At 32.8% G+C, this 13,657-nt stretch overlaps 1 protein-coding gene across 2 annotated transcripts in view; it reads left to right on the top strand.

The window, feature by feature from the left end:
• Positions 1 to 155, top strand: part of LOC118204418 (UPF0488 protein C8orf33 homolog) — a 32,700-nt gene extending 32,545 nt beyond the window's left edge. The window contains exon 4 of one of the 2 annotated variants that reach the window (XM_085808292.1): positions 8 to 155. In XM_085808292.1, the coding sequence (XP_085664418.1) occupies positions 8 to 144 (137 nt within the window). In that variant the 3' untranslated portion in view covers positions 145 to 155. Of the gene's footprint in view, positions 1 to 4 lie in introns of both variants that reach the window. The other variant, XM_085808291.1, reaches the window with a different exon arrangement.
• Positions 156 to 13,657: the final 13,502 nt, after the last annotated feature.

Below are 13,657 nucleotides of genomic sequence, written 5' to 3'. Positions count from 1 at the left end.
CCAGAAGTAAAGAATAGCATATCTGCTGTAAAAGATGCAAAAACTGGTGTGTTTATTCGAAAAACAAATACTAAGAATCAAGAAGAAAAAATTCAAGAATTTTGTTTCAGGTTTCAGGACCCTGATAATGAAAATAAAAACTAAATGTGATACTACATGAATTCCGTTTATGGCCTACTATACACATTTTTTTGCTGCACTTCATTTAAACTTATTAGAGATATATTTCTCATTCAATCAATTATGTTCTCATTTCGTGGCAAGGCAAAAATACATAAAAACACAAAACATCGCCATTAAAAATTGTAAAATAAAAATGTTTGTGCATCAAATAAAAGTAAAATAAAAAAAAACCTAAAACACCCAACTACAGTTATAAACAGCTTAAGAAAAACGGTTTTCCCAACTAAAATTAGTTTCTGCTCCCAACCAAGAAATTTGGCCAGTGAGCAGAAAGACAAAATTTTTTATGCATAAACATTTAAAATTCTCTGGTTCCACTGGGGAAAAAGGCACTGAAGCTAGTGCACCAACTGTCTTAATTCACTAACAATAAATATACAATAAAGAGTACTTTATTCTCCATGTTCACTATACTACTAAGAGCTTCAAATGTAAACAAACATCCACCACATTAGGCTTAGTGACACTTAACTTTTAAATTATTGATAGTTCTAAAACCATTGCATGCAGATTAACTAAAGGATTTTCCCTTTCTATTAACGAACAAAGGCTTTAAATGCTATCTTTTCAATTCCTAACGATTCTTTGAGGATATGATCTGTGTATTATTCTCTGATGTGATCTGTGTATTATTTTATGAAACATCTCTGAACATTGCAATATTATACCTAATATACGCATTTTGTTTTATCACTTTACCTACGCAGATGGAAATATTACTTGCTTTAATTTACATTATGACTATGTTGCGCCAATTATAAATGACATTGTTGAACTGAAATTTTTGAAGTTACATTTAATTTTTCAAAACTCATACTATAAATGTTTATTAGTCCAAAGGGGCAATTTGCCCAGAAGCTCTATTAATTTCGTTTTGACATTTTGCGTTGATTCTCTAAAAGAGTTGTTTCACTTTTAAAATTGTTGCCACCAAATGCTATCACCCTGTTTAAAGAAAGAAATTTATTTTAAGAAATTGAATAATGAAGAATCTGCATAAATGTATGTATATTTCATTGTGATAAAACAACGATACCTAGAGCCATCCGATTTTAAACAACGTAATCCTCCTGCAAGTATGGGCATGTGGAAGCCCAAATTTGGAATTTGTTTTATTATCGATTTTGTATTTTGTAAAACTTTATCGAATTTTTGATTAACAAACTCAGGGTTTTCAAAGCGAGCAAAGGTAGCGTTGTACAAGAAAACCATTTTTATTTCCAGCGCGCGAGACTGTATTGAAAATTTTAAAGATATGCTCATTTTAATATTATTTTGCAATATTGCTTTTGAACTGAAAGCTACATCATTAAAGATTTGGGAATTTTAAGACACAACAGTAATATATGATATTTGGATAGCTGTATATTTTCTTTCAGTTCCTTCCTAAATATGTAATTATATTCTGCGCAAAACACTTTCGACAATATTTACTATTTTGGTTCGAGAGTAGTCGTTTGCATTTCCTACAGGAGACAGATTTATATACTACAAGAGTAAAGAATTAAGAAATGTTAAATTTTGCTTTTAAGAGTTAGAAATGGCGGGTAAGGCTGTTATAGACTGGAATAGTTACATGCGAGAGAGATGCAGAATAAATGCAATGATGAAACAAAAAACTATTTGTAAGTAGTTTTATAAACTGTTTTCCAGAACAAATATCTAACTAAAATTAAAATATATATCTAATAACATGCATGGCATGAAATAAATAAATTAGTCCAATTTGAAATTACCATTCTTTTTATTCTTTAAAAAATTGTTTATTGCACCAAAGTGGTTTGATAATATCAAGGTATCCAGTAAGTATTTTGCCATAAAATCTGCAAAGGACCAAAATATTTGTAAGTTTCAATAAAGTATACATACAATGCATCCCACTAAATGAAAGATATGCATTATTATTGCCATTTGTGTCGTAAATACGAGCCAGTTTCCATTAGAAAATTCGAAATCGCCCCTCCTCTCAGGCAAACTCTCGTATACCCTGTCATATTGAGTAGCCTAACCTACACCCTTATGATACATGTAAGATAAATAAAGAATTTTCTATTTTAATCTTGATTTCTTCAGGAATTTCTTAGTTTAAGGTCTGTATGTGGGTACTTATGTATCTGAAATAACTCAAGAACGATTAGAAGTTGAATTTTGTATGGGACTACTATAACATCTAATTTTTCACCTCCCTTTTTTTACTGCAATGGGCCATACCAAACGTGTATCCTTACCCTTAAGCTGTGTTGATGTTTGCAACCGTTGGTCATAGTCATACACTTCCAATTGCAAAAGTGTTTTAAATGACAAAAATGTTCATGTTTGGGGAATGTGTAATTTAGAAAAAACTTTTTTACAAATAACGAAATCTAACTTTTAATGCGATCTCCCTGTTCCTATTCTTACATTTGGAAATATAAAATATCATCATGAAAAAATAAAAACACAAGAAGTATTTTGTTTTTTTCCTGACAAATAATGAAATCTATCTTTTAGTGTGATCTCTCATTTCCAATACTTATGTTTGGGAAATTTGTATACTTGTTATGAAAAAAAAAATGTAAGTTTGACTCTCATACGACAAAAATTGGCCGGGATATTAAATTTGAAAACTTGCAACTTTTGGTGTCATTTTCAACTAGCCTTGAGGGATAATTTAATTTAGTTAGAATAATTCCATCAAATAAATTTAATTGAAGTGTAGCAAAAAATATGTAGAGTTTAATAGACTGTACTATGTATGCCAACACTTAAAACGGTATCAGGAATTCTAAAGATATACTGATATACAGGTTTTGAAATTTTTGTAATTTTGTTGCTGTATGGTGTATGGCATAAGTGCGAAGAAAACGCTGCTTAATAATATAATAAAGCTAAAAAAAGGAAAAGAAGGGGTTAGTAAGTGCAGCAGACAGGTAAACTGCGAGCTCAGCAGAAGCAAAAAAACCTAACCAAACCATTTTAGGTGACAGTTAAAATCTGAAACCTTTCATATTTTTTCTTTTACTCTATGTATATATAACACACTTGTTTTCCTCGTGTACTTTATGGGTCTAAGATGTTGCAGCAGTCTAAAAAAGGAAGATTCCAGCGAGTTGTCATTCCACACAGGGATATTTTCTTTCGTTTTGTAGTTCCTAGCTTGTATACGTTTGTGTACGTAAAAAGGAGAATTTTCAACAAATAGGATTTTCGCTTATCCATTATCCAATCTGATACGAGTTTCTGAAGTAATTATTCACAGCACACCCCTTTTTTTTTTTTTTTTTTTTTTCATTTTCAAAAACTGAAGTTGCATTAGAATTCTACTGTGCCAATTGCTTTTGCTATTTTTCTTTTCAATTTGTATGTAATTTTTACTGTTGTACTTCATAAAGATTTTAACGAATTTTTATCTAAAATTTATTTTAAGTTATTATTCATTCTACAAGTAATTCACTAATGCAGTCTTCAAGTCAAAGTGAAATGAAAGATCTCTTTTCTGAAGCCGACGTTGAAAGTGATTCTTCCATAGAGGATATTTCTACGGTAAGAAATTGGTGGAAAATAAACACTGATTCGGCACCTCCTGCTCCGCCGAGGTTTCCGTTTACTGAGAAACCAGCTATAAAGAAACAGGAAATATTCCAGAGGATCTGCTGCTCAGCATCAGCAGATCCTCTGGAATATTTCCATAAGTTTTTTTGATGATAATTTAATTCGATATATTGTAAACCAAACCAATTTGTATGCAGCTCAGTTTCTAAATGGGAACAAACTAACTCCAAAATCAAGTTGCGTATCTTGGAGTGATACCACTAAATCATAAATAGCTCTGTTTTACTCTTTGATGATTTTAGAAGGCATTCATGAAAACCACCGAGAGAGCATTTATTGGTCACAAATACCTGCACTTGAAACTCCATACTTCTCTAAAATTATGAGTGATAAGCTATTCAGCTTAATTTTGAAGTTTTTGCATTTTGCAAATAATAGAGATTATGATAATGAAGAAGAAAGGAGGAACCCATTAAAAAAATTGAAACTTTAGCCACTGCTATTGTAAAAAAATTCAAAGAAGTTTACACTCCAGAAAGAGACATCTCTGTAGATGAGTCTCTGTTGATATTCAAAGGAAGACTTGGATGGAAGCTATTTAAAAGAGCACGCTTTGGCATTAAATGTTTTATTTTATGTGAATCTTCTTCTGACTACATGTTAAATTTCACAATTTACACCGGAAAATAGTTGATAACTTTTACAATGCTCCCCTTTTAGCAGAAATTTTAATAAAGAGGAAAACCGACATATATGGAACTCTACGAATAAATCGTATAGATGTTCCTGCAGAAATAAAGAACAAAAAATTTAAAAAGGGAGAAATGGTAGCTTTTCAAAAGGGAAAGATTCTCATAATGAAATGGCAAGATAAAAGACCAGTTGCGATTCTAAGCACAGTTCATTCTACCGAAATGGTTCCAATAATTGAAAGAAAAGAAATCATCCAAAAACCAAAGGCAGTTATTGAATATAACAATACTATGGGTTGGTGTTGGACAGAATAGATGCAGCAATTGCAGACTACTCAATTAAAAGAAATATTATAAGAAAATATTTAGACATTTTCTTGACTTTGCTGTCTGGAACTCTTTTGTATTATATAAAAAGAATGATGGATCACTTGATGATCTTTATTTCCGCCTAAAATTAGTGGAACGATTAGCGGAAGAAAATTTTTTTTTTTTTTTTTTTTTTTTTCCAGTATCATTCATCCGGATCGAAATACTGAAGCCCTTTGTGATTTGAGGGAAACCATTTTCCAGCATATGTGCCAGCTACAGATTAAAAAGGATCTTCCGACTAGACGGTGCTTTGTTTCCGTAAGAACAGTGACGATAAGAGAATAAGAAAAGAAACTCGTTTTTATTGTAAAAAATGTGATCTAGGTTTATGTGCAGTTCCATGCTTTGAGATGTATCATACAAAATAATTTTAATAATTAATCTTTTTTGTGATATAAGCAAGTTATTATTTTTTAATGCCAAAGTATTATCTAAAATGAGAATGTCGTTTACTGAACACTATTTCAAACAAAACTGAGAGGATAGTATTGATATGATGACAGGAAAATAATGTACTGTAGCATAAGGTAAGTTTAATTATATATATGCTGTATGGTAAAATGTATAAGAAGTATCGGTGAAGGTCCCCAAGTTGAAAGTATGACAGAACGAGATTTGAGAGTGGAATAACTAGAATACGATTGCAAACTAAAATATTAACTCTGGGAATTATGGTTCATCTGAGAGATCATGTTATTTATATATGTCTGTGTAAATAAGTGGTCCGAGAGAATTTCTTAAAATTTTTAGCTTCTGGTAAATGAAATTTTTTGAGCTAAAAAGAATAAGGAGGGAAAATGGCTATATCGGTTAGGAAGTAACTAGTATTATAATAAACAATCAAATAAGGATGTATCTTATTTATACACGACTCTACGCAATGTTGCTTTTTTAGGTATTTATTTAATACTTAGAGCATTACGCTAACAGTTAAAATTTAGTATTCGAAACAACACTTAATTTTAAAGACAAAGTGAAAAACTCGATTCTATACATAATTATATCATTTAAAATATACAAGCTATAATGTGAGTGCTTCATATTTTTACCTACCTATACCAAAACCTTAAGAAATAAATTTAAATAAATATTTTAGTTCACTTAATCAAACTTTAAGGATACTGAAAAGTTTTTATGAGGGTGGCCTTATCAAATTAATAATAATTCTTGAATATATAGTCTTGGATGTAATTCTTGAAGTTATTTACTTTTATGAGGCTAGAATAAGGAAAAGGGTAAATTAATAGCGTTATAAAGATAACGGCAACAATTATAATTTAAAAAATTAAAAATGATCAAAAATTTGCTGCTTAATTATGAAAATTGTTGAATTTTCAGTCCATTACTCAAAGGAAGAGGCACTCCTCTAGTAATCTATTCAAAAAGATCCTCTAAAAACGCTTACTACTTTCTTACTCTCTGAAATAGGCACTTAATATAAATAAAATTTTCCTTGCTGTAGAAAAGTACAAGATAAAAAAAAAAAAAAAAAAAAAAAAAAAAAAAAACTCTAAATTTAAAAATTGCAACTTTTAATAAGAACCTTAAATGTCTAAGCTAAAGAAAGATCTTTTTATCTTTTTCTGCCCTAGAAGAAATGGCCTGTCCTAGAAGGAAATTAAATCTTTTAATTAAATATATAAAAATATATGGGAATAATTCGATTACTATCTTTGTTACACTGCATCAAGAAAATAATAAAACAAAATTCAAGGACATTTCAAGTAGGCAATACTAGCTAATGGACTTATTTTTACTTTAAATAAAGCTGGTACTTGACAATTAAAAATTACATTTCAATTGTAATAGATTGCAATGGATTTGGGATTAAGTGCGGGAAGTGGAAGTGGGGTTGAGTGCAAAGGGAAAAATATTTGCTCTAAAGTTTAGAGCAATAAAGCACAAAGACTTTAGAGTCTCGTTATTCACTGTGACAGGTACGCTATTCAATTTGATTTGAACAGAACTTCTAAATAGGTTTTCACAGCTGGTGAAAGGGGGAAAGAAATACTCTGAGCCCAGTTTTAGACACAAAAAGTTTGCCTTTGAACGCGAGAAATAGTTGTGATTTTCCTAACGGCGAACTGGTTAAAGAATAAAAAATCTGAACTCGCCAAGCAGGGTGAGAATATATATAGACAGGGTTGGATTTATGCATAAGCTACACAAGCTATAGCCCCACTTTCTTGGGGGCACCTCAAAAATTAAAATATTGTATAAATAGTATTAAAATATATTATAACAGACTTATAAAGGGTCTCATATCTCAAATAGCTTAGGGCCTTATCAAGTCTAAATCTGGCTCTGTATATAGATAAATGTAAATAATGTATACCGTATATTCAGGCGTGCAATGCACACTGGTGTACAATGTGCACCTGTAATTTCAAATGGCGTTTTTTAATTTTTAATAATATTTGCCGTATTATACGCACGCTTTTCCTTACGTAGAAACTTGATAGATACTCTTATCTTTTGAAGGCCATTTATTCAAAGATTTTCCCCAAGCTTTCGAACTATGATATACTGAATTGACAAGCAGTAGAGAGAACAATATGTGATTGGAGGAAATATACTACGTTTTTCTAGAAAAGGGGGGGCGTAATTTTGGGCAAGCATGCACTTCCAACCCGAATGAATTCCCGGATTCAGGAATCTGATGTTTCTGTAGTCTTTTGAAGTGAATATCGAAGGGTTTAGTAAATCTCATTTTCTTTAACCGAAACACAGTTGATCTAGTTTTCTTTTTAGTCATAAATATGGCTCCTGCCAAATGAAATAAACATAGTGCTGGTTTCAAATGCAAAGTCATTCAATTTGTGTAAAGAAATGGAAATCGGGCTGCAGCAAACTATTTTAAGGGCCGTAAAAAAATTGCAGCGAAAATGTATGCGCAAAAGCGCCAAATCTAGCAATATTGGTTAGAACTCCATAGGTGAATGGAAGGAAAATGGTATAATAATTAATATGCCAAAGAATGAATGTTCTTTGCAGAAAGGGCTAACGAAATGGCCTGTCCTAGAAGAAAGTGTCGTGAACTGGATCCTAGAAAATCGCCAGTAACAGTATATTATGTACATGTAGAAATCAAATTTTTGTATGCTCATATTTTCCTTATTTTTAGATCTATCATTTTTATATATTCGGCGTATAGCGCGCACCCGTAAATTTCGATCTCATTATTTATTAAGAGTTCGCCTTAGGCACCGGCATTATATGATATGTACTATATTTCTTTCGGTACTACACTGACTACCAATAAGTATTTGGACATCTATGCAAATGACGATATCTGCGGTCCCAAGGTACGCCACGGACTCCGCCGCTATATATCGTGTAGGAAACACTATCGGCTTTAGTCGCATGCAAGATGCCTCGCAGTTCGGAGCTCTCTGATTTCGAGAAAGATATAATTATCGGGTATCACAAATGTGGCCGATCCTTAAGGGACATATCTAGCGATCTGAAGTACCCAAAATCGACAATGACCCATGTGATTAAGAAGTGGAAGGTGAGCGACGATTGTCGGAATGTGCCCCGAGTCGGCAGACCAACGAAACTGGGAGATAGAGACTGACGAGTGCTGTTCAGAGAAATTCGGAAGAGCGGCACCCAAACGATAGCCCTCATCCGCGAGGAGTTTCAACAGGCATCCGGGAGTATTGTTTCAATGAATACCATCCGTAAGGAAGCACATCTGCTTGGTTTTTATGGTCGTGCTGCTGCCCATAAGCCTTTGATCACAAAGTCCAACCGTGCTGCTCGGTTAATGTGGTGCAAAGCACATCGAAATTGGACCGTAGATCAGTGGAAACGGGTTCTTTGAAGTGACGAATCAAGGTTCACCCTTTACCTTTCGGATGGCAGGGTCTGGGTTTGGCGTCTACCTGGAGAACGTCTCCTGCCAGAATGTATTGTGCCAACAGTCAAGTTCGGCGGAAGTGGAATTATGGTCTGAGGGTGTTTCTACTGGTATGGGCTGGGACCCTTGGTCCCCATTCATGGTAAGCTCAACTCCGATGCCTACTGCACTATTTTGGATGGCAATGTGCTTCTTACGTTGTGGCAGTTTTACGGGTTGGACCCCTATTACTTTCAGGACGACAATGCAAGTTGTCATGTTTCGACGTTAACCAAGGCTTGGTATGGTGCCAATGGAGTTCATCGAATGGACTTGCCTGCCCAAAGTCCAGACCTGAACCATATCGAGAACCTCTGGGACGAGTTGCATCGCATTCAGGGGTGCACTATCCGTGCAAAATCGGTGAAGGAACTTCTATGTCTTCTCCAAGCCGAGTGTAAGAAAATGCCACTAGCTGTCATACAAAGACTTGTGGAAAGTATACCCCGGAGGGTCCACGCTGTAATTACCTCTCGTGGAGGCTCTACCAACTATTGATTTTGAATAAAGTTAGTTTTTCTTTTCTATCACAGGTGTCCAAGTACTTATTGGTAGTCAGTGTATTCCGTTTTGAGAACCGTAAAAAAATTGCAGCGAAAATGTATGCGCAAAACCGCCCAATCTAGTAAACGCGCCCATTTAACAGCGCGCCAAATCTAGTGTACGCGCTGATTTCAGATAAGACGCCATAGAAATACTAGTTTAATTTTTAAATCCTTTTTTGATATCCTATGGATTTAACAATTTGGACTTGCGCGTGACGAAAAGTCTGCAATAGAATTTTGAGTAAAGCGCAGAATCACCCACTGCTTGACGCGTTTTTAAGAATTGTACATACTCGGTATCCATGTACACATCGACCTATTTTCACTTAAAAAGTAAAAGAAAAGTGAAAAAATCCAATTGGTTTTAATCTTGTAAAAAGCGGCAAACAAATAAGTGGGCGATTCTGCACTTTACCGAGAATTTTTTCATAGAAAAGGCATCATTCATTATAGAAAATTATGTTTGAACAACCAACGAGATGAAATTATGCTTTAGCGATAAGTCGGTAGCGAAATAGCGATGCAGGCATCCATTCAGTTATGTTTAGCAATTTTTATATAAATTATAAAAACGATCTGAAAAATTATTTACTCTTATGCTTCCATTTAGTCATGTTTAGCCTTTTTTATATAAATTATAATAATAAAAAAGTATTATACGAAATTAGCATTTCATCTAAATTAAAACATCAATCTTAAATAGTTATTTACTATTATACTTCCTTTCTTGCGTTAGGGTTGCCGCAATTATTTTTGGCAGCACTGACATCAACAATAGTTTGGCCATTTTTTACGGCCCTCAAAACCGAATACAGTCAAATACCGAAAATCCGCCGACCTGAAATCCACCAACTCCTGAAATTCGCGTTGCCTCTCAAAATAATATAAACATTCAGTTTATAGGTTCCGGAAACCGCAACACTGAGTACGAAATATCGAAGAAAAAATACTTACCGAATAATGACGTCATAATTACCGAATAATAATGAGTCATAACGGAAATACCAAATTATTGACATCATGATAAAAGTTTTTTCTCGTCTAATCTGCATCGAGGTGAGAATGCAGACGATTCACTCAACTCTTCTTTCAAGTTCACGATTCACGTTGTTGTATTTTCTAAGCTTTGTTATTTCACGAGATTATTTAGTGCTGCCATTTTTTTATCCAAATATTTTATGGATAAATAAGGAATATTTTGAATTTCAGCCCTTTTTTAATACAATTACAGATAAGAAACGCACTCACGATTTTACTGATTGCAACGTTAAAAAACGTAAACACGTTGCATTGACGGTAATGCAAAAAGTGCAAATTCTGCAAAATGGAGATAGATGCATTTTATAGCAGAATCGTATGGAATTGCGATACAATTGTGTATGATATACGGAAAAATAAAGAAAAGCTGTTGAAATATTACAGCAACAGTAATTCTAACACTGGAATCCGAAACCGGAAATCTTTGCATGAGGCGAAATCGGCAAACCTCGATGCTTTGCATATATAATACAATGAATAATATAATCAATTTACATATGTAATAATAATTTAACGCATATAATAAGTTATTGCAATAATGTATATAATAATTTAATTAACCCTTTGACGCGCGGTGGTCGCGTCCTGAAACCACCATTTTCCGAATTTTTTTTCTCCTCTTTTTTCCGAAATTTTTGAATGAAAATGAATTGATTACTGATCTTTTACATCAAAAATAACACCAAATGACTGTAGAATCATATATGTTTTAGGTATTAATACTTCAGATCGGATGCCTTTTAAAATTCGTTTTCGATGAGACAAAATAACTTCCTTTTATTAATATAAACAACTTTAAATTTCAAAAGTTAGTCATCGCACATCATGATTTCTATCATAAGCAATAAAAAATGGCAGTAATTAAACTGCATATATAAAAAAAACCCTCTATATGTATGGCATTTGCTATGTGGTTTAAGGGTGCGACCACTGCCCCACTAGAGCATTATGTCACAATGCTTACAATCATCTAGAGGCTCGGTGGTCGCGCCTTGAAACCACTGGCATTTTCTTCTCAATGGCGTTCGCTTGCTTTTCAAATAGGAATGTTTATTTCTCCCCAGATGTAAATAAAGGGCTTTGAAACCACAGAGTTATTTTATTACAAAACAATACATGCACCTGCCCAGTAAAAAGGTCTTTCTTTTCCAAATACCTTTCTCTGACATCAACACACTTGCTCCCCAAGTTAGTATTGTGCCTGTGGTTTAAATTTAATGTAAATGTACTTCGCTATAATTAAAAATAGAAATTGCATAAAAGTTTTATTTAAATTAAAAATATTTTCTGAATATTTTGGGACGAAATACGAATAAAATAAGTATGAATGGGAAACGAACGATCCGTACAAAGCCAAAAAGACCAAGCCTTCCCCCCATTAACATAAAAAACCCACAAATTTCATGTGCCAGATGAAAAGAAACTAAATAACGCTGGACATATACCAGTGAAATTTAAATCCAGGCAGTGTACATTTTGTAGCACAAGGAAGAAACCTCATAGAACAAGATGTATGTGCCAAACGTGCACTGTGGGTCTATGCATGTGCCGAAAAGACAAAACATGCTTTGAACAGTGTCACAAAAAAAAATTTGTTCTTTGAAATTAAAAAAAAAAAAAAAAAAAAAAACACTGAGTTCTTTTTTATCCTTATTTTATTGAGTTTTTTAATCCATTTATCCAAATGTCATTATTATGTAGGTAGACTGCTCAAAAAAAAAAAAAAAAAAAAAAAAAAAAAAAGAGGGACAGTGCTATATCTCCCGTTCTACTGGGCCGATTGACAAAATTCAAATTGCGTTCTTCATGTCTCGAAAGCGCGACTTAGGATATATATTAGATTTATATATAGCACTATTCTAACATAGGTATTTTGACACAAAATCGGACTTTTTCTGAAATAACATACCAATTTTTTTACATATTTCGATTCTACGACTCAAATTACGCCTAAATATGAAATTTTGTAAAATTTGGAGAGAAATTTACGGAGAAATTCACAAATTTATGTTGGCACTTTTTGTTCAGTTTGCGCCAAGAATAGTTCACTTGGCGAACGTCTTAATATATGGCAACCGTGTTTCCTTTCCCGTGACAGGAAAAAAAGTCACCATCATTCTTTTTTCCAAATAATATTCTTTATATATTTTTTATTATAACTGTTATTATATTAAGTAATTTTTTCTTTTTCGAATTTCATTTTAATTCTTTAAGTTGCATGTTTTTCTTCGAATAACTGTTTTAAAAATTTCTATTTACCTATTCAAACTGCGTCAATAAAGGTGCAGCGTTTATTTTTTTTTCAAATAGTTTTCTTTATATATATTTATTTGTCATAGTTATTATTTTAGGAAATTTTTAAATTTTTATACTTTTTTTAATTCTTTGTGTTGCATTATCTCTTCAGATAATTGTTTTAAAATTTTCTATTTATTCCTTCGAACTGAGCATTTTAAATATATTTATTAATATAAATTTTCTAGAATTTTATTTTATTTATTTGAATTGCGTTTCTTTCCGAAGAATATTTTGTAACCCAGACTACGATGCATTTGAAAACTGCATATATTAAAAGAGAAATTACAGTAAAGCACAGTTAACACGCCTTTCAATGTTCCGTTCAGAAAAGAAATATATAAATAAGAGAGATGTATAACGGACATTTTAACATAGGATGACTTGCATACACTGCTTTAAACAGTTTAATCATTGTGCCCATTACTTTACACAGTTTTATCCTACATTTGGTTTCTTAAAATGTTATTCATATTTTAGTCAAATATTTTATTTTTCAAATCGCAAGAATCAAATATCATAAGATTAAAAAGTTTTAAATTAAAAAAAAAAGTAGAAATATTAAATTTTACGCAAAAATTTATTTTTTCTTTTCTTTTTCTTCAGGCATTCTACTTTATTCTTGCACTTTTTCTTTAGGCATTATGCAAGTATATTAAAAAGCATCCAACTTTTCGAAATATCTTGGTATTTCTGACAATCATTTTAAATAAAGTTATCGCCTTCCATTTCATAAAGGCCCACAAACGGCCGAGCGGTAGAGAATCGTTGAACACTGGTAGTTCACTCCGGGGTTCGAATCCCGGTAAACGGGCTGGTTACATGGGCGTTTTCGTGGATTTTATCATGTGTACCGTGTATGCTAGCTGGTTTCTCTTAGAAAGTTCATCATATTTGGTCAGAGCCTTTATCAGTCTTTAGAGGCTAAACATTTTGAAGGTATGAGATGAAAGGAAAGTCTGGTTTCATCAAGAGGTTTTGCTTTATTTAATTATGCCTAAGGGAAGGGATGCCTTCGTGGAGGACTTTCTAAGGGAAACTGGCTCACATACACGTTACATATGGGGAAAACCACGAAAACGCCCATGCAGACAGCCCGT

The sequence above is a fragment of the Stegodyphus dumicola genome, chromosome X1 (assembly GCF_044657685.1).
Source record: "Stegodyphus dumicola isolate Sdum_Otavi_A_Nest chromosome X1, ASM4465768v1".
NCBI lineage: Eukaryota > Metazoa > Arthropoda > Arachnida > Araneae > Eresidae > Stegodyphus > Stegodyphus dumicola.
Note: the sequence above shows the minus strand (reverse complement) of the source record. Positions and strands in the feature narration are given on the sequence as shown.